Below are 21,837 nucleotides of genomic sequence, written 5' to 3'. Positions count from 1 at the left end.
AAGCGCAGGTGCCAACACAAAGCGCAGGTGCCAACACAAAGCGCAGGTGCCAACACAAAGCGCAGGTGCCAACACAAAGCGCAGGTGCCAACACAAAGCGCAGGTGCCAACACAAAGCGCAGGTGCCAACACAAAGCGCAGGTGCCAACACAAAGCGCAGGTGCCAACACAAAGCGCACGTGCCAACACAAAGCGCACGTGCAAACACAAAGCGCACGTGCAAACACAAAGCGCACGTGCCAACACAAAGCGCACGTGCCAACACAAAGCGCACGTGCCAACACAAAGCGCAGGTGCCAACACAAAGCGCAGGTGCCAACACAAAGCGCAGGTGCCAACACAAAGCGCAGGTGCCAACACAAAGCGCATGTGCAAACACAAAGCGCATGTGCAAACACAAAGCGCATGTGCAAACACAAAGCGCATGTGCAAACACAAAGCGCATGTGCAAACACAAAATGCATGCGTTGGATTTGTTTCTACTCAGTTTTCTTTTGGCAATTTTCTTTGCGTTTGCTGTCTTTTTTTCTTTATGAATAAATTCTGTGTTAGGCCTCGTTCGCACTAGGGACGTTGCTGGGCGCTTTTTACAGCACATTGCCCTGTGTGCTTTGCTAGGTACAGCTTTTTCCATTGACTCTAATGTAACAAGTTACATTACTGCAGTGTTGCATGTATTTCTGTGCGTTTGTGCTGTGATGCACGCAGCAATGCAAGTGAAAACGGTGCATTTTTTTAGTGCATAATAGCGCATAGCAATGCGCTTTGGAGATGCGTTTAACCCCTAATTAAAACAAAAATTATAAATGAAAACAAATCATCTGCTACATCAAATAAGCAAAACGTGCTGAACAAAAACGCAATCAAGCGCATGTAACTGCACGGGTCTGCTTAAAAAAGTGAACCGCAATGCAATGAAACGCACATCAATGCATGCGTTTTAATCATGCGCCTAAATACGTTTCTAAACGAACCCAATGTAAACAAGGCCTTAGGGAAACCGTGTTGACTGCAATAAAAGTACAAACAGAAAAAGCAGCATGCAGTGCGTTCGTGTTCATGCAAGGGTGGCATAAATGGGGATGGTGTACCGTACTATGCATGGTAGGCACAAAGATGCACTTGCAAAATCCAATTAAATTGTGAATGGAGAAAATAAGGCCTTCAGGCTGCCGCAGTGATTGGATGACACCGGCTAGATATTTCTCGAGCCATGATTAATTTGGTGTACTCCTTAGGGTAGAAACACACTAGGCAGAATCATATACATGTAGCACATAGTGGAAAACACATACGCGATTCTGCCTAGTGTGTTCCTACCCTAAGGAGTACAGACCCACCAGTAACTCCTCTCCCTCGAAAAGTACACCTGGAATAATCAAGCAATTACAGCAAATGGCAACGCACTCTCCAGGCACTATCTAAGGCTTTGCTCACATCTAAAATCGAAATCACAGACCGCCGTGTTTTGCAATTTTGTGAGTGACTTTTTTTTTCCCCTGCCGGTGCTTAACTTCGCGCTACGATTTTTTGTAAAGCGCTTTTCAAAGAGATTTTGCTTGGTTTTCCTGAAGCAAGTCAGGAAGTGAACTATTTGACCCAGAAAAGAATAAATACAAAGTATTTATCCTTAAAAGCGTGAATGCAATCGCTGCACAAAGCGATTTTGTGAGCACTTTTCCCTACACCTTCAATTGTAGCAAAATAGCCCTTAAAATGATACAGGCAGCGCTTTGCTGAGCGGAAAGCTGACGAAAAGCTCATATATGAACTATGTCATAAGGATTCATTGCACAAACGACACAAACGACAGCGATCAAAAGAAAAAAAAAAACCAAAAACGCAAAACTTCCTAGGTGTGAACAAGCCCTAATAGCAACCCCAAGGGGCAGCTGAATAATGCGCTAATATCAGGCAAGACCGCTATGATAATGTCTACCCAAATCCTTGTATTAAAGATCTGAACTGGAGAGACTGTTTTTTGTGCCCCCCCTTCTCCCTTTTTTAAAGAAAAGTGGATTTTCTGTGCTGATAAAGAAATAAGATGGTGTCTCGTACATTTCTGACATCATCCAGTGCTATATAGTCTTACCTAATAAGGCAGAAAAAAAAGCAAAGATGCAAAGTGCAGCCAGCAATCCGATTTCACCAATCCTGGCAGTCAGAAGGAATGTCAGCCGATTTCTGATTGGTTGCTGTGGGATTATTCGCTCTGCTCTCGCTTTACTGAATACGTCTTATTGAGACATCTTTAGTACCGATGTGCAAAGTGCAGTAACTCAAGCAACCAATCAGGAGTCTTCATTTACGCCGTGGAAATGGTGAAATGCGATTGGTTGTTAAACGTAGCTGCAAACTGTTGCTGTTTGCAATATATTACTAAATAAGAACATTATACATTAATTTATCTATTTACACAAACACACAACCTTTATCCAGTGTCCCTTTAAGGCTTTGTAACATGTGCATTAAAAGTAATTAGTATGCGAGAAAAGATCTTTGTGATCAGAGATTATATGTGGCAATCTCACTTCGTAAAATGACCATTTTCCTGCCGAATTATACATCGGAAATGACCATTCCTGCTGTGTTCTATGCAATACAGGATGCCTGGCTTGCCCAGAGGCCACTGTGGGCGGAGCATATAGCAGTAAGCCACTTCCTGTCAGTTGACAGGAAGTCTACAGACTTATCCACGTTCCAGAGTCTGACTCAACATGTGGGGCAGACAGGTGCCCTGGGCGAGGCAGGACTTCTTGGCGCACCCCGTGTAGTGCCCGAGTTTGGCGTGGCTATAGCAGTAATGTTATACTCCATGGGGCGCGCACGGGTTATTTGGGGATCTGGCAATTGACTTCCCCCTCCGAGTTGCTATTACTTTGGTCCCTTTCAGTTTGCCCTATTTTGCTACATTTGGAATTTGTAGCTCCACAGGTGCCAGGCTTGCTTTGAGTTAGCAACAGCTGCTCCTGCTTTTACTGCCCGAGGAAGTGGGTTGAGACCCGCGAAACGCATCACAATTTTTTGGCGTACATAATAAAAGCCTATAATGGACAGAGTTTCGCAGATTCTTCTATGGGGAGGCGAGTCTATTACTGCCTCCCTTTTTAAACTATTTTTAATATATTTTACTCTGATTGGCGCCTCAGTTTTTGCCTGTTCACTCCTCTACAGTTGTTTGGTTGAGACCAATTACAACGTGTATGCATTTGTGAACTAGTTGCATCTGAATAAACGCTACTGTACATAAACCCTACAGCGGTGTGATCAACAAAACATACAAAACATGTCCATCCTTACAAAGCCTTATCAGGAGCACTTTCAAAAGGTGGCTAGATTATAAAGCTGCCTCTTTATAAAAGAATGAGCTGCAATATTTCATTTTTCCCTTAGCATTTTTCTGGTGTTAAAAAACAAATGGCTGTCCATACCCCTATAAGAAAGTGCTAGGAAGAGAATTACCCCCCCCCCCCCTTCATTCATTCTCACCACCTATATATTCTTATATACACATAAGGCTATTTACAAAGTATAAAAGTTTTAACAGTTGCTTCCCGTATCCCCCCGGCTCAGTTCTGACCATCCTCCGTCGTCCTTTGGTCTTGTAGATAGAGGGAGAGGTTCCCAGGTGCTGCCCCCTGGTGTTGGGGAGGAGTGCGCGGCGTGCGCAGGGACGGAGGGACTGTGGAGGACTTTATCTGTATGACCCTGGTGTCCATGACCTCACAGTCTATCTGCATCATGGTCTCGTAGCCCCGGGAGGTATTATACACGCTGTCTGCAGGGGGCACAACACACAAACAAGACTGGTCAGTGAGGCAGAAATAAGGAATGGCATGAGATCTCATCACTAAATGTTGCTAAAGGTGGTTACACGGTTCTTGCTGGCAATAACAAAAGCAACTTTTTTTTTTTTTTTTTTAAAAGACCCCTATCACGAAACATACATGAAAACCCATACAAATGAGAAGTATGTTTCTTCCAGAGTAAAATGAGCCATAAATAACCTTTCTTCTATGTTCCTGTCACTTACAGTAGGCAATAGAAATCTGACAAAACTGACAGGTTTTGGACCAGTCCATCTCCTCTTGGGGAATTTATAGTATTTTGTTTATTTTTTTTTACAAAGGCACTCCCTGGAAGGGATCTATACAAAGATGCCGGCTTCTCCGCTCTACCAGTTTTCACACCATTTTGGCAGTTAGACTGATCAACTGCCATTCACCATGTGCTTTTAAAAAAAAAATCCCCCATGAGGAGATGGGCAAGTCCAAAACCTGTCAGTTCTGCCAGATTTCTACTAACTACTGTAAGTGATAGCAATATAGGAGTAAAGGAATTTATAGCTCATTTTTCTCTAGGAGAAACATACTTCTCGGTTGTATGTGTTTACATGCATTTTACAATTTGACAATTCTCGCGATGCTGGTCCTTTAAAGAGAGTCTGTAGCCTTAAAAAAATCTCTCTGGTTACTTGCCAGTCCTCTTCAGCAATAAGATCATAGCTGAAATGCTGCATTTCTGCGGCAGAACGATGCCTTTGTAACCCCCAAATGCCGGGGCAAAATTCCACAACTTTCCAGGTTGTGGATTTTTCTGCCTGGGGGAGGCAGAGCTTTGCACAGTAGCTCTGCTGCTGCTGGAGTCGCCTCTCCCCGCCCCTCTCAGTGAAAGTAGGGGCGGGGAGAGGCGAAGATAGACTCCAGCAGAGGCAGAGCTAATGCACAAAGCTCTGCCTCTACCACGAAGGGATCCCCAAATTTTGCCTCTGGGATTTGGGGGGTATAAAGCCCTCGTTCTGCCGCGGGAATGCAGCGTATCAGCTATGATCTTATTGATGAAGAGGTCTGGCAAGTAAAAAGAGATTTAAGGCTTCAGACTCTCTTTAAGTAATACAGGCATGGGCGATAGATGTGAAAATCCCAGCCTTATGCTACATGACTTTCTAAGATTGAATATCTTAGGGCAGGGGTGCCCAATGCATTGATCTCGATTTACCAGTAGATTGCAAAAGGACTACTGGGTAAATCGCAAACATACGCTGAAGAAAGCAGAGCGCTGGCCAATGAGTGTGACAAAAGTGTCCATGGCCCCTCCCCTGACTCAGGAGTACAAAATAGATGGGTGAGCTGAATGCAGTATTAATTAGCCAGTCCTTTATGACCTAATCACCCTTTTATGTTGGACGAGTGGACCCATCTAAGCAGCACTTGGTTACTCACCATTCACAGGCATTGCTGGCATCACCAGGGACATCTTGGGCCGAGAGGTCTTATTGTGACTTATAGCCGGCAAGAGGAGATGATCCTGAGGAGAGGAGAGCACCGTGTCAGGAGACCATAGAGAAAGGAGACAACATAAAGGTCACCAGCTATCCCAGTACTCACCCTCCGAAAGGACACCACATAGAAAGTATCCTCCCGTCTCTCAATGGCGTCCATCAGGAAATGGTCACTTTGTTCCTGGGGACCGAATAACTGCAGAGGAGTATTCACTATCCTGATGGAGAAAATACAGAACTGTGAGGAAACCACAGAGGCAAAACTGGAGAAAAAAAAAACCCAAAAGATAGATGGGTGGAAAAAAATTCTATCCCCAACCCGAGACTCTCTAGGGGGGTTAGTGGGAACCTGAACTGGCAGGGATATGGTGGCTGCCATATTTATTTCTAGTTGCCTGGCAGTCCTGCTGATCATTTGCTTCTAACCATAGACCCTGAACAAGTATGCAGATAAGTGGTTTGTGACAAAATCCTGCCAAGAATATCCGTATGCTTGTTTCAGGTGTGTGATTCAGAAACTACTGATGCCAGAGTAATCAAAAGAACAGCCAGGCAACTGGTGTCGTTTAAAAGGAAATAAATACGCCAGCCTGCATATACCTTTTGCTTTAGGTTTCCGTTAAGGTTAGGCACAGGGTTCAGGTTAGGCACCACCAGGAGAGGTCTAAGTGTAAGGCACCAGTAGAGGGAGGGTTCTGTGTGAGAGTAGGGTTAGGTAAGGTCATTGTAAAATATCGGTAAAGATTACCAATATTTTACTATCGTAATTTAGTAGACTATAGGTAATGTTACTGATATTCCTGTAGCAGCTATCTCCAGCACCCTTTTTACGTGTATGCGTTCACCACACCTTTACTGAATCCTCTGTATATACTGGGGGTACCCCTAAAAACACAACAATCTACAAATAACAGTTAAAGTAGAACTAAAGTGTGCAAAAAATAAATAAGAGTTTCACTTAGGTGGGGTTTCTGCCAGCCCCCTGCAGCCGACCTGTGCCCGCAAAGTTCCCATACGATCCTTCGTTCCCCCCGTCGCTGCTCAGTTTCACTACACACAGTTGGAGTGCACTGCGCCTGCACTGCCCTGGGCGCGAGCATCCTCCTTCATGTTCCCGTCGCACTGCCCAGGCGCAGTAGAGATTTTCTCGTACTGCGTCTACGTAGGACGTTCCTGGCTATGGGAACGCGTACCAGGATACGCGTGGCCAAGGCTCAGTGGACGTCGGCTTCCACTGCATTAAGAAAAGTGAGCCATGGTCGGGGATTGGAGGATCAGTTCCAGAGTGGCGTGGGCACAGCTTGGCTGCAGGGGGCTGGCAGAAGCCCCAAGTAAGCGAAACTTTTTTTTTTTTTTTAGCATACTTCAGTTAGCTTTAAGTCTAACAATACTCGTGGGAACAGACCAACACAGAGAAAGCGTAAAAGCCAGACACAGTGAGAAAGATGGCGCAAGCATAACTATGGTAACTAACTGACACAGACATCACAGTATTACAAGGATATGAAGGGGAGATGGAGAGAAAGCTTTCCAGCATTTCCTGATTTGGATCACTTTGTAATTTATGAATGGGTAGGCCTGGTTCACACTGCAAGAGCTTTCTACGTGCTAGTGATTTGAAAAGCTCTAGCAATTGCATTTCTATGGGCGATATTTATAAAATCCCAATGCTCAAGTGAGAGCACACCCATAGCATTACATTAGCTTTTCAAATCAATAGTGCTTAGAAAAAGCTCTTGCAGTGTGAACCAGGTCTAAAACACAGAAAACTGCAGTAAGGTGCCCATACATCTAGCGATTTTGCAGTACGATCGACCATTCGATTCAATCATTTTATCGAATCGAGAAAGAATCAAAGTATCGAGTGTGTTCCCCAATCGATGAAAAGTGGCTGATATCTCGTCAAATCGACCAACTTAGTTGATGGAGCATGATCAAAGATATTGGTCGATCGCACAGGGATCTGCTACTGTTCACATATCATTTGACTGATTTTTGCATTCAGAGCATGGAGACACAACATTGCTCAGATCAATCAGTGAAGGTGAATCGCATAGGATATCGTTTGTAGTGTGTGGGACACTAGTCGATCGACTATCGATCAACTATACTGAAGTCGATTCCCCAATAAAGTTGATCGCTTTGTTGATTGACTCAGAATCGGTAGATGTATGGCTACTTAACTTCTTGCTGACCGCTGCACGCCAATTGGTGTGAACGCGGCGGCAGCCCCAGGACCACTCCACGCCGGTTGGCGTGAGTTGCGCGCGCTTATTTGCGCATCTCCGCTCTAATGAAGGCGCTTCGCCTTCAGTCTCCCAGCGCCCATCGGCACTCGGAGACTGTTAGGCGGCAGGAACCGCCATCTAATAACGAAGTACAGCGCTGCGATCTAAGTCAGCGCTGTACAGGGGACAGCCGTGTGACATGGTTGTCCCCCTGGGGGACACAGAAGCGATCCGCTGCGATAGGCTGAATTATTCATATAGCTGAGTCATTATAGCAGAGCCAGGAGGGGGTAGGCTTGGACTTGAAAAGACATCAAAGACAGACTCAGCTATAATGATTCCTGAGGAAAGCCAGACTGAATGCTCAGTCAGGGATTTTATCAGGGCTGATTAGAAGCAGGCTGAGCAGTCACCGATGAAGCAGAGTAGGTGTTTTCTCTAATGTCAGTGTTGCCAACTCATCCCTTTAATTACTGACACATGAATTATTCAGGTTTCGTGGCTAAGTAGATGCACTTAAGGCACTGATTCTGTGTAAGTAGCCCCGGAACCTGTATAAAACTTAGATGTGTCAGTAATTAAAGGGATGAGTTGGCAACACTGTAATGTTCCCACTGATATATATGGTAAAATACATGAGGGTGCTTCGTCTCTGGTTCACTATAAGATAAATTCCCAGCTAAAGACAGAAACAGCAATCCCTAGAAATAAATGTTGGACCTCTGTGACTGGAGTCTGGATGTCTGAGCTGGTACCAGGTCTGAGAGCCCCACGCTGCTGCGCACCAAAGGCTTCTGGGAAAAAAAGCAGAAGGCAGGGTCACATGACATTCAGCCATCTTGTAGCAGCATTTACCTCTGTGCTCACTAACTTCCTCACCTTTGTCTTCCTCTGCTTTTTGGGGAGCTGTTTTCCAGTCTTCCTATCGATCTGGTGCCGACGTACCCACAGGCTGAGCTCATCGGCTAATCTGGTTCACAAAGGAATGAGTATAATGAGATACAATACTGCATGACAAATAGCTCCATTTCTACTCCTCTGATTGGCTGGCCACCATTTCCACTTCGCTTATTAAAGGAACATTATCAATACCCAAGTGTTCTAAAATGACAAGGTACAAATACTGCCTAAGGCCCCGTTCACACTGCACGCGTTTCCAGCCGCGGTTTGGAAACGCGTGCGGGAGGCCGACACGCACGACATCAGACAGTGCATAGAGTGCACTGTCTGATGTTCACACTGCATGCGTTCCAGACCTGTGCGGTCCGGGAACGCATGCTGCACGTATTTTTTTGCAAAAACGCGTGGCTGTCCCATTCACTTTTCAGTGATGGGATCAGCCATGCAATGCACAGAAACGCGGATTGGCGTGCATTCGCATGCGTTGCGTTCCGCACACATGGCCATCCGCATTTGTGATGTGAACGGGGCCTAAGACCTTAGCTGTATAAACATTTTCCTACTTTTCATGTTCATTGTGTGTAAGAATAAGCTCTATTGGGACAAATCATTCTCAAAAGGGGTGTCTGCTTAAATGTACAGTCAGTGTTTTTAGCATATCAGACAAAAAGAATGAAAAGCTAGCTGTGGTGTCACACACAATTACAAAAAGTTTATAACAAGTTACATTTCCTCTGCTCTCCTGCAGACAGCTCAGAGACACTGGGCACCGCCAGCCATCTCTGTATTCCTTTGTTCTCCGTATCATACACTCTGTACCAGCCTGGTGATCAGCCCAGCTTTACACACAAGACAACATTTATATTGCGCTTTTCCCCTGGCAGACTCAAAGTGCCAGAGCTGCAGCCACTAGGGTGCATTTAGTAGGCAGTAGCAGTGTTAAGGAGTCTTGCCCAAGGTCTCTTCACTGAATAGATGCTGGCTAACTGAACAGGAGGAGCTGAGATTTGAACCCTGGTCCCCAGTCTCCTAGCCAAACACACACAGCAGAGAGGGCGCCATGACACCAGGGCCACATACCGGAGGGACTCTGTGCGATTGAAGTGCCGGCAGTCGGAGGCCAGGAAGAGCTGATCTAAATCATGGACCATTATGTGCTTCACATCAGCGAGAGATCCGGTCGCGTTGCTGGAAAACAAGAGTAACACAATTGTCAAATCCCCAACATGGAACTATGAATAAGTTGACTGTGCATGAGTCTGCAGCAGCCCAATTATACTAATGATCAAATATGAGCTATTCTGTGGTATCTAAAATCTGATCTGCTGCTGTACTGTTTGATACAATACAAACCTATGCAACCGGCAACCAATCAGCATAGTGCTCAACAAACTGCTACTTTAGAAATCAAGCACAAGTTAAAGAGGAACTGTAACCAAGTATTGAACTGCATTCCAATCGGTAGCTGATACCCCCTTTCCCATGAGAAATCTTTACCTTTTCTCAAATACATCATCAGGGACATCTGTATGGCTGATATTGTGGTGAACCCCCTCCCACAGTGTGATGTCATTACCATGGCCCTGACAGTTTCCTGTCTGTGAACCTCGTTGTATTGTGTGAAATAACAGCGGTTTCCAACTGCCAGGCAACCAGTATCTCCATCTGTACAAATGTATAACCATTAAAAAACGGCCTTTTAGCCAATCGGAATTGTTAGGGGGTGTGGTTATAGATAATGGCAGTTGCCGCTGTCCAGTTTTTTATCCTTGTCTGCCAGTAAAGATGATGACCTGCAGGCTCATTGTGTTTTAAATAACATGAATGAAATACACGGCGAATATCAATCATTTCTTGATCTCGCTTCTGTGTTCTTTGCAATGTATCGATTTATATCCCCCCCCCCATTATTATTTTACAGTAAAGTTCCTCTTTAACACAGTGAGAAAGTGGCAGTGAATCGATTACTGGCAGATTTGGCTACATACTATACCTGATAACTGACTTACAAGAGAACAGGTACTCATTTATAAATCACACACAGTTAAACATTCTGGTAAAAAACAGATGAGTTGCCCATTAAGCTGGAGTACAGGTAGTCCCCGACTTACGAAGGACCCGTCGATACAAGCGGCATGGATTCTGTGTTTCCATGGGAACAAGCCAAAACATTTTTTTTTATCAAATTGGACTCGTAGTTTTTGAGAAAATCGATTTTAAAAAATTCAAAGAAAAAAATGGCCTTTAAACTTGTATAAGCAGGCACAGACGGCAGAGGTGACACAGAGGGGGACATTGAAGGCACAGAGGAGGTACAGGGGACAGAGATGGCAGTATTCCAACTTAAGAACAGATTCAGGTTAAGAACGAACCTACAGTCCCTATCTCATTTGTTAACCGGGGACTACCTGTAATAAGTAAACTGTCTACACCAGGGGTAGGGAAGCTATGGCTCAGGTGCCAGATGTGGATCTTTTGATGGCTACATCTGGCTCACAGTTAGAGGTTGATTTACTAAGCAACACTGCTCAAGAAGTGCAACTTAGTGTTGCAGCGCAAGTAACATTTTCAAAGTAGTGCGATGCTAATGCTGTAGCTGTACACTACTAACTTACTTGACAGGCAGCCTATTGGGCTAAAGTGCGGGGATCTCGTCCTACAAAGTGAATCAACCCCCAAGTCAGCTAGCTAATTGTACAAGCTGTTAGTCTGTATTTCTCCTGTCTGGCTTTCGGGAAAATTGCTGATGTGGCTGAAACCCAGGAGAAGCTGAAGACATGTCTGACACTTCCCCTGCCCAGAGGATCAACTGTGTAAACATCACCATGGCAACAGGGACGTGAGTCCTCTGCTGCGCATGCGCACTGTCCCAGTTTGAAAAATATGGCTCTCACAGAATTACATTTTAAAATATGTGGAGTTTATGGCTCTCTGAGCCAAAAAGGTTCCTGACCCCTGGTCTACACTGTAAGAGCAGCGTAACTAGGTATAATAATATCAGCAGCGGCGTGGGGGAGCTGTGACCACATGTTTGCAGCGTGAGAAATTTGGCAGTTGCTTTTGTCGGCCCCCACAAGTGAGTGAGCTGCTCCGCCAGTATACAGGCGATGGGATGGCCAAAGATTATATGAGTAATGTGACAGATCTGCTTCGTTTTGCTTTATATTTTTTTTTTTTTAACTTCTACCTTATACTGTACTTTCCCTTAAAGGACACTCGAGGCAAAAATAAACTAATGAAATAAATGATTGCATCTATCTTCCTTCTCCTAAAAAATGACTTTTAAAGATATTCAAGAGTTTTATTTTATGCTTAAATACTTTTTAAGTTTTAACTGTTTTATTGTTCTTGCTCGATGACACATTCATTGACGTATGCCAGAGCTAAAATTTATGAACTATTGACCCTTTTTATCGCTTTCTTGCTCTCAGAAGCCATTTTCTGCTAGGAAAGTGTTTTATAGTTGGAGTTTCTTATCAGTGAGGGTCACACTGTAGTCACTTCCTGTCTGAGTCAGGACTGAGTCAGCCACTTGCATACCTGATATTTAACTCTTTCAGGCAGAGAAAGAAAAAAAAGGAACAGCATAGTTATTTGTGTGCCAGGCACTGTACATACACATGTCTATCTCATCCTGTCACATGTCACCTCAGGTATCCTTTAACTAAACATTAACCATTTCATAATAGTGCACCTTTAACCACTTCCCGCCAGCCCATTAGCAGCGGAGAGAGGCCATGCAGGAGTGTGCACGGCATCATGCAAAACGGATAGTTTTAAAACGTCCGTTTTGCAGTAAGTAGTTAGGCACTAGTCTAGTTTAGGAGACCCAGCAGGAAACCTCATAGGGAAATTCAGCTAATGTGATTGGGTGGATGGCATCCTCTCCAACGCTTTGTGCTGCGGAGCGGACAGTGATTGGACAACTGCTCCCTATGAGGTTTCCTGCTGGGCCACCTAAAATAGACTTGCCCCACTAGTTAAATATTTGCATATGACGGTCTGCTACCGGAGTTGTGATTTGCCTACAAGCATTTCTTCGTGGTGTTGAAGTTACAGTACACGTTTTTGTACATGAATTTACAGTATATTTGCTTTTTGTATTAAAGAGAACCCGAGGTGGGTTCTAAGAATCCAATTCGCATCCAGAGGCTGGATCTGCATATACTGCCCAGCCTCTGTTGCTATACTGATCCCCCCCCCTAAGCCCCCCGAGCTCTGCTATCCACCATAAATGATACGCCGAGCTGGCGACACGCAGCGTGTCGCCAGCCGGCTGTTTACATGTGAAGTGTCAGTCTCTACCGCTCCCCTGCCTGCCCCCCTGCCTCCGCTGATTGGAGGGAAGGGACGCAGGTGGGGACCGATGCTATGGAGGAGGCGAGGGAGTGGTAAGAGTGACACTTCACATGTAAAAAGCCGGCTGGCGACACGCTGCGTGTCGCCAGCTCAGCGTATCATTTATGGGGGATAGCAGAGCGCAGGGGGGCTTAGGGGGGGGGGGGGGTGGATCAGTATAGCAACAGAGGCTGGGCAGTATATGCAGAGCCAGCCTTTGTATGCTAATTGGATTCTTAAAATCCACCTCGGGTTCTCTTTAACGTTAGAGAAAGTGTCTACACAGGGGTTCAGTACATAGTATCATCCTTCCGTTGGCTATTCGCAAGCTCAGCTTTGAAGTGCAGTGGTCATTACCTGAAAGTGCTCTTCTGCCTCGACGGGCGGGGGGAGTAGAGCTTCGGTGGAGGCGGAGCCGCCGATTCCATTTCTTTGTTGTAAGAGAGTAAGTGGCGAATGTTGCTGGGTATTTCTTGACTTCTCAAGGGTTCCTCCTGCACGCTGCTCATGAGACTGAGGGAAGGAAGGAAGCCGGGCGTTAGGAATGCAGTCATACTAAAGAGCCAACAGCAGGGGCATAACCACAAATCATGGGGGCCCCCAGCAAAACTGTGATGGGTCCCCGATGTTCACACCCTTTCCCTTGCCTACCATTGGTGACTCACAACCTGGGGGCCCTTCATTCAAGGTGTGGCCATCATAACCTGCACACTCATAACAAGTGTATCCATAAAAGCACCTGATCTGAAGGATGGGCCCCTTTATTAGAGGATGGGAATGTTAGTATGGATCCCTCACTGCTAAGGGCCCCCTGTGGTTGCAGGGGCTGCTCTCCCGTAGTTTTGCATCTGTCCACCAGGGGAGCTCCGACAGAATGAGGAATGCAGAAAACCTCAGGCGCCTGATCCATACACACATACAGATTTGTTATGGTTGCTCTTCACTACTGACCAAGGCATTTGGAAACTGGCATTCAGGATCCCCTACTGTGGACACGATGGCTTCGTCTTAGCATGGAGAGAGATTGCAACTCTAAACAATGTGCTCCACCCACTGCCATGAATGCAGGCCATACACACATTGGTTTTCCCGCTCAATTCCCGGCAGATCCGATCACTCTGATTAAATCTGCCAGGAATTCATAGCACAGCAGAACGTCACATCGATCATAATTTCAATCGACTTTTGGCATATATCAATTGAGATTATTGATTAGACTGAAATATTGATCGGGGGAGGAGCGTCAGTAAGTTAATGCTCTGTTGTATTGCACTGCATAAAGCATTGCAATGCTGCTATTCAATCAATTGAACCCACAGAAGTAAGAGATGGTTAATGAGATGCAAACGTATGCCGCTTGTACAAGTAGCAACTGAATGCCACAGCAGCGGCATCTGATTGGACCATTGTCATGCTGCATAAATCTGCATAAAGATTTGATTGAGTGGTGCCGCTTATAGTAAAACATCACTTAAATGAACGGTATATTGCTATGCACTACCTGCCACCTATTATAACATAAACCCTTCATGCTAAGTGCCTAACCCATACCCCCCCCCCCCCCCACCCACAGCTGCCTAACCCCAGCCCCCCATCTAATGCCCAACCCCCTTTATAGCTACCTACCACGCCCCAGAAACAAAAATGCTTAACCTCCTTTATAGCTGCCTGACCCCTCCACCTAAACCCTAACCCCCCACCTAATGCCCATCTCTAAAGCTGCCTATCTCTCCCACACACACACATCCAATGCCTAACCTCCCTATAGCTGTCTAACGCCTCCACTTAAAGTGTAACTGTCGGGCATAAAATAAAAAAATCAATTCTTTATTTTTATCTAGTAAACAAGTAATAAGGATGCTAATCAGGCAATCCAAAAGTTAAACTTCTATTACTTTTCTTGTTTATAAATGATCATTACCCAGTTTACCTGACTATTATTTGGTACGTTGCCGCACAAAGGAAGTTGCATGGCATGCTGGGTTGTCCTTTTTTTGCTTCTTTATTTCCCCTCAGACTTAACTAATGTACAGAAGCAAAAAAGGACAACCCAGCAACTTCCTTTGTGCAGCAACGTACGAAATAAGAGTCAGGTAAACTGGGGACTGATCATTTATAAACAAGAAAAGTAATAGAGATTTTAACTTTTGGATTGCGCGATTAGCATCCTTATTACTTGTTTACCAGATAAAAATAAAGAATTGATTTTTGATTTTATGCCCGACAATTACACTTTAAAGAGAACCAGAGACGTTGGAAAAAAGCTTTAATACTTACCTGGGGCTTCCTCCAGCCCCATAAACTTGGATCGATCCCACGCCGCCGTCCTCCGCTGCCTCTATCACCGGTACCGGGTCCCGTACTTTCAGCCAGTCGACGCAAGCACAGTGCGTCACTTCCGGTGGACGCAACCAATTGTACGCAAAAGAAGGGACTCCTCCATAACCATATGCATGCGCCTCCACACTACGCAGGCGCATGCGTAAGGATATGGAGGGAGTCCCTGCTCTTGCGTACAAATGGCCGCGTCCGTCGAAAGTGACGGGACCCGGTAGCGGCGATAAAGGCAGCGGAGGATGGTGGCGTGGGAGCGATCCAGGCTTATGGGACTGGAGGAAGCCCCAGGTATGTATAACATCTTTTTCATTTTTTCAGTACTGTTCGTCTCTGGTTCCCTTTAATAACACAAACCCCCCATAGCTGCCAAACCCTCATCACCTAATGCTTAACCTTAACATTCCCTGTAAGTGCCTAAAAAGAAGGCCCCTACCTAATGACTCACCCTTACAACCCCCCTTCCCCGTAAGTGCCTGACCTTACCTCCCCACCACCTAATGCCTAATCCCCCTATAGCTGCCTAACCCGCACCACCTAATGCCAAACCCCCCTCCATAGCTGCCTTACCCCACCACCTAATGCCTAACCCCCCCCCCCATAGCTGCCTTACCCCCACCACCTAATGCCTAACCCCCCCATAGCTGCCTTACCCCCACCACCTAATGCCTAACCCCCCCATAGCTTTTATAGAAAGAATTCTGGGATACCATCCTTTATATTGTGAAGGACCAAAAAACACAGTCCTTTTTCAGGGCAGTCCACTTTGCCCACCAACACTTGTTTGTACCTTTAAAAAGGACTATATATACTCTAATGCAATCTCAAAAAGGCAAAAAAAAAGTCTCTGAAAAAACTTTATTGACACATGTAGAAAAGCAGAAAAAACGGTTCTTCAATATCACAATAATAGGTCTTAAAAACACATTCAATTGGTTTGAGACAACAAATGGTTGTAGCTTTGTGGGTATTGAACTTCAAGGCCCCCCATAGCTGCCTCACCCCCACCACCTAATGCCTAACCCCCCCCCCCCCCCCCCATAGCTGCCTCACCCCCACCACCTGTAATGCCTAACCACCCCCCCCCCCAATGCCTAACGCCCCCATAGCTGCTTTACCCCCACCATCTAATGCCTACCCCCCCCCCCCATAGCTGCCTCACCCACACCACCTGTAATGCCTACCGCCCACAGCTGCCTTACCCCCACCACCTATGCCCAACCCCCCCCCCCATAGCTGCCTCACCCCCACCACCTGTAATGCCTAACCCCCCCCCCCCCCAATGCCTAACGCCCCCATAGCTGCTTTACCCCCACCATCTAATGCCTACCCCCCCCCCCCCCCATAGCTGCCTCACCCACACCACCTGTAATGCCTACCGCCCACAGCTGCCTTACCCCCACCACCTATGCCTAACAATAACCCACCTGTAAATACCTAACACTCACCTAAAAATGGGCACCCAAGCGACTGATAGTTGTAACCGATTGTCCACGATCAACTTCAACTATTAAATTCTACGCAGTATCCTGTCAGCTACCAGCTGCATCGGGGACCAAAACGACTGCATGGGCGTCCGATTATCGAGAATTAAGAGGGGCATTTACTGGACACCAGCCGATCGCATCGCCCACTCGACCTGTTATGTTTTGATTGATTATCCCTAAATAAAAGCACTGTCAGCCGATAACTGCACCACAGCTGATAACTACACCCCTGAGCGCCCCAATGACCAGGCGCCCCAGCTAAATGCATGCCATTTTCTCATGTGAATACATCACCATCATGCGACTCTTCCCAACTCACCTGGTTGGCCCGAAGTTGAAGGCGAGGAAGAGGAGCACCACCATGACACACACCACCTTCCTGTTCCCGGAGGAGCCTCGGAGAGCAGCGTTCTGTGGGAATGAGAGGGTGAGAATGGACAGAGGATTATTATAAGCCGTGTGCGGGTGTTTCTCTAGTCTCACAGAGATCCCTCCAGTTACCTCTCTCATCAGATGCTGCATCGTATCTCGCAGCTCGCGGTTCTCTCGCCGAGCGCTCTCCAGCTGTCTCTCAGTCTCCTGCAGCTTGGCCTCTAACCCCAGGACGTATTCCTTCTTCTTCCTCCGCGACTGGCAGGCCGACTCTCTGTTCTTTATCATGCGCTGCTGTCGCTTTAAGAGCTTAGGCTGGAGGGAGGGGTTATGAATAATACGGTTAGGGTTAATGTACAGCATCGTTCACTGCAAGAAAAGCCTAAAAGTCCTACTCTGGGGGGAAAAGTAGTTTTAACCTAGGATATTGTGGAAAGGGATTACAGTCCCTTCTGAGGTTGTATTCTCCTTCTAAAGAAGGGTTAACTGTCACCTTATAAAAGCCATGTGTACATGTAGCCATACATCTAGCCATTTTGGCAGCCAATAGACCAAGAGACTGATCCTTCTCTGATCGAATATGATCAGGCAGATTTCCAATCAATTTCAGCATGAATTCTTGCAGGAATTGGCCTTGTGATACCGCCATCATCTATTGTCCCCCTATTGATTTAAATTTAATCTGATGAGATAATCGATTGCATCTATCCTCCTACTCCTAAAATGACCCTTGGATATGACAGTTTTAGTCTCAGAGTGTCAGCTTAAAGTGAATCCGAGGTGAACTTTTACGCTTTGCATAATTGTGTTCCTTTCCTATTGTTTATAGGGCATTCCTCAAGCCAAATACTTTTTTGTTTTTGTTTTAATACTCTAATTCCCTATAAAATACTCTAATTCCCTATAAACAAGCCACGCCCACAGGTTTTCAGAGAGCCTTGGCAGTAGCAAGGGCTCATGGGAGCTCAGTCTGGGCAGGAGGAGGGGGAGGTGTTACTAGCCATTGATTTCAGAGGCAGAGGGGAGGAGGGAGGAGGAGGGGGGGAATTAGGTTTTTTTCACAGGCTAAGTGCTCAAGACACAGATAAGCCTGCCTCTGTGTAATGTTTACAAACAACATGGCTGCTGTCATTGTATCACAGGAAGACACAATCATATTCTATTAAAGCTAGATTTGCTGTGTAAACTAGCTATACTTTAGATAAGATATATAGACAAGTTACTTATTATAGTTAGTTTTTCATCTCGGATCCGCTTTAAATAAGAAAAAAAAAAAAAGTTGTAGTCTCTTTGTCTCTTAAAGAGAATCTGTATTGTTAAAATCACACAAAAGTAAACATACCAGTGTGTTAGGGGACATCTCCTATTACCCTCTGTCACAATTTCGCCGCTCCCCGCCGCATTAAAAGTAGTCAAAAACAGTTTTAAAAAGTTTGTTTGTAAACAAACAAAATGGCCACCAAAACAGGAAGTAGGTTGATGTACAGTATGTCCACACATAGAAAATACATCCATACACAAGCAGGCTGTATACACCATTCCTTTTGAATCTCAAGAGATCATTTGTGTGTTTCTTTCCCCCTGCACCTCACTGAAGAGTTACAAGCTGATTGTTTGTTTCTTCTTGCAGACAGCTCTGCCCCGTTGTCTGTAATTCTGCAGTATGTGACTTACCAGTATGTGAACAGAGGATTTATCCAGCTTGTAAAAGATAAGAGAGCAGAGAAAAGCTGGATAATGTAAATAACACACACACACACACACACACACACAGGGGAGTGTGCATAGAGGGGGCATGCATAGCAGATCACACTGAAGAGTTGGCAGCCTTCCAGACACAGGACGACAAGTCGGACAGGGGAAAGATAAGCTGATTTATTACAGAGATGGTGATAGTAGAAAGTGCTGCAGTAAGCCAGAGCACATTATAATAGGTTTAGGAACCTGTAGGATGGTAGAAAACACAATGACATTTTTGTTACAGAGTCCCTTTAACTGAATGATACACTTCTTCTCACAGTCAGAGTTCCAAGTAAATATATGAACGATTGACCTTCTATCCCTGCACTCAGAAGCTGTTCTCTTTCAAGGTTTTATGCTGGGAATACACGATGAGATTTCTCAGCAGATCTACTGTCCGATCGATTTTCTGATTGTTTTTCTAATCGATTTCCATTCACTTTTATGAGAAATCGATCATAAAAACGATCGAAAATCAGATCGGACATGTCGAAAATTATTTATCGAAACCCTTTATCTGCCAAAAAATGTCATGGTGTATTCCCAGCATTATGGCTATAATTTCTTATCAGTCAGTGTTACGTTATAGTCACTTGCATACCTGATGTTTAATTCTTTCAGGCAAAGAAAAACAAAAAAAAGAAGAAGAAACACAGCTTCGTTATTTGTATGCTTGGCACTGTACAAACACTAGTGTTTGCCAAGTAAAGATGGCCATACACTGGTCGATTTGCCATCAGATTCGACCAACAGATAGATCCCTCTCTGATCGAATCTGATCAGAGAGGGATCGTATGGCCACCTTTACTGCAAACAGATTGTGAATCAATTTCAGCCTGAAACCGATCACAATCTGTGGAGCTGAAGACCCCCCCCGGCGCGAGTCCCCGCTGTCTTCTTCTCCGCTCCGCTCCAGACCGCCCCTGCAGCTACTGAACTTCCTGTCCAGAGGAAGTTTAAATAGTAGAGGGCGCTCTACTGTTTAAACTTCCTTCCGGGACAGGAAGTTCTGTGTAGCTGCAGCAGCGGTGACAGCGGGGACTCGCGCCGGCCGGAACAGGTAATGTATACCCGCTGTATTGCGGCGGTCATTCGAACGCCGCTATCGACGCACTCCCGACCCGCCGGCGATTGAGAAAAATCTTCCGCACGGACGATCGCTGGGAATCGACGGGAACGATTGATTTCGGACGGAAATCGATCGTTCTGTCAGCGGTGTGCGCGGCGATTTCACAGCCGATTTTATCACTGATCGAATCGGCCGTATATCGGCAGGGAAAATCGTTAGGTGTATGGGCCCCTTAAGGATTTCCCACCAATCCATGACACAGTCAACAAGAAAATAAAGCTTTATCAACACCTGTGTATAATGCAAAGCCAAGTAAAAGGCTAAACAAAGAGCGATATCTAAGATCAAGAACTAAATACATTTTAAAACTTAACGGGCAATCCTATGTGGTTTTGTTGAAAACAAAAAGCTATTGTGCAACCTGAGAGCCCCAGCTGATCCATTCTAGAGAGAAACCCTTGAAAAAGCCACATGTATTAAAGTGGAGGGGAGTGTCCTTCCCCCACACGACCAATACGATAAGATCCCTGGATCAACGTTCTACTGTACAGATGGTCCTTCACATATCTGTATGTTTAGGATAACATCCAAACCATATATTGTATCTGCTGCAACCGGTTCTGATGGAAGAAAACATGCTCACAGCCCTGAGGGTGCAGAAGTCTTCCTGCAGCTGCACAATAAGGTCTCCACAAAAGAATGAGAGATGTGTCTTGAGGCTGACGAAGGTGGTTTGAAGTGGACCTGAACTCTTGCACAGGACAGAAGGAAAGTATAGAGAAATACTCCCTGTATGTATTTAGAGACTTTAGCCCGTCTAATTCCCCCTCATCTGTGACTTATCATAAGTTGCAATTTGATTCCTTAGCTGTGTCAGCTGACTGCCATGGCAGAGAGCCAATTTGTAAATACAGGATGTTAACAATACGTCTGCTTCCATGAAAGCAGGAAGAAGATACACTGCAGATGTATTGCAGGATTTGTATAAGCTGTAACAAAGAAATGTTTTTCTTAAAAAGTTATAAGGCTGTTGCTTATCTTTTAGAGCTGAAAGTTGTTCTGAGTTCAGGTCCGCTTTAGTTCTTTTTACCACGTTTTCCTCTATTTCTGAGAATGCTCCCCAACCAGGGGCGTGGCTAAAATTCATGCCCCCCCCCCCAGTAAAACCTTTATGAAGCCCATCATTGTAGACACATCCCTTCCCTTTCTTGAGTGCCCCCACGGCCTGGAGGCTTTTCTACAAGGGGTCACAAGTCCCCATGGTATTTCCCCATTGCTGGGAGGCTACTATGACTTCCTCCACCCATAACAAGTGTGGCCACAACATCATCTACTCTGGGGGGTGGGGGCGGAGTCCTGTATTAAAGGGGAGGTGAACAGTCCTGGGCTCTTCTGCAGCTGTATGGTCTGCTTCCTAGTAGTTACACCTGTAATGCTTTGCATGGGATTGACATCCTCATACTTACATCCACCTCGGTGGGGTTGCTCTTGCCAGTGCTTGGCGCAGGCACAATGGTCTTGGCTTCGGGTTTGACGGGTGACGACGTGGTTCCTCCGTTTTGCACTGTCACAAGCTGTGACACCAGCACAGGTGGAGAGGCTGCTGAAGAAACAAGGACACAACGTCAGAAGATCTGTACACAGAAACAGACACCATTGTCTCTAGTGGAAGCAAGTCAAATTCAGCTGAGCTTCTCAAGGTGGTCTGGAAGACATCTCTTCATGTGGATCCCTCAGCTAAAGGGAGTAGATAAATCATCCTAAATAGCTATGTTAATATATTGAATTAGATCATCTTACTCCAGGCATCATTATGTTCAGCACACAGCAAATTAGAACCACGCAAGAACGAGTTAAAAATGGTCTCCAGGAAGAAGGCCTGAACGATTTTAGGAAAATTGAGCAATTTCCCTTCCAAAACCACAATTTCGATTTGATTCACGGTTTTCTTTAAATCACACTTTGTTCCCCCTTTGTGCCTCTCTGTCCCAGTCTCTCTTTTGTCCACCACCTGGGTCTCTCTTGCCCCCTTTGTGTCCCTTTTGTCTCTGTGCCCCTTCTGGGTCTCTCTCTGCGCCACCTCTGTCC

At 45.6% G+C, this 21,837-nt stretch overlaps 1 protein-coding gene across 2 annotated transcripts in view; it reads right to left on the bottom strand.

Moving 5' to 3' along the window:
- Positions 1 to 3,521: 3,521 nt before the first annotated feature.
- The window catches only part of ATF6B (activating transcription factor 6 beta), a 64,897-nt gene continuing 46,581 nt past the window's right edge, over positions 3,522 to 21,837 (bottom strand). The window contains exons 8-17 of one of the 2 annotated variants that reach the window (XM_068250292.1): positions 21,216 to 21,352; positions 17,070 to 17,255; positions 16,888 to 16,979; positions 13,105 to 13,260; positions 9,490 to 9,597; positions 8,389 to 8,479; positions 8,230 to 8,303; positions 5,388 to 5,499; positions 5,223 to 5,307; positions 3,522 to 3,778 (exon numbers count right to left, since the gene is read on the bottom strand). In XM_068250292.1, the coding sequence (XP_068106393.1) occupies positions 3,570 to 3,778; positions 5,223 to 5,307; positions 5,388 to 5,499; positions 8,230 to 8,303; positions 8,389 to 8,479; positions 9,490 to 9,597; positions 13,105 to 13,260; positions 16,888 to 16,979; positions 17,070 to 17,255; positions 21,216 to 21,352 (1,250 nt within the window). In that variant the 3' untranslated portion in view covers positions 3,522 to 3,569. The remainder of the gene's footprint in view (positions 3,779 to 5,222; positions 5,308 to 5,387; positions 5,500 to 8,229; positions 8,304 to 8,388; positions 8,480 to 9,489; positions 9,598 to 13,104; positions 13,261 to 16,887; positions 16,980 to 17,069; positions 17,256 to 21,215; positions 21,353 to 21,837) is intronic. The other variant, XM_068250293.1, reaches the window with a different exon arrangement.

Source organism: Hyperolius riggenbachi, chromosome 8 (genome assembly GCF_040937935.1).
Source record: "Hyperolius riggenbachi isolate aHypRig1 chromosome 8, aHypRig1.pri, whole genome shotgun sequence".
NCBI lineage: Eukaryota > Metazoa > Chordata > Amphibia > Anura > Hyperoliidae > Hyperolius > Hyperolius riggenbachi.
The sequence above is the reverse complement of the archived record's forward strand: the minus strand, read 5'-3'. Positions and strand labels throughout refer to the sequence as shown.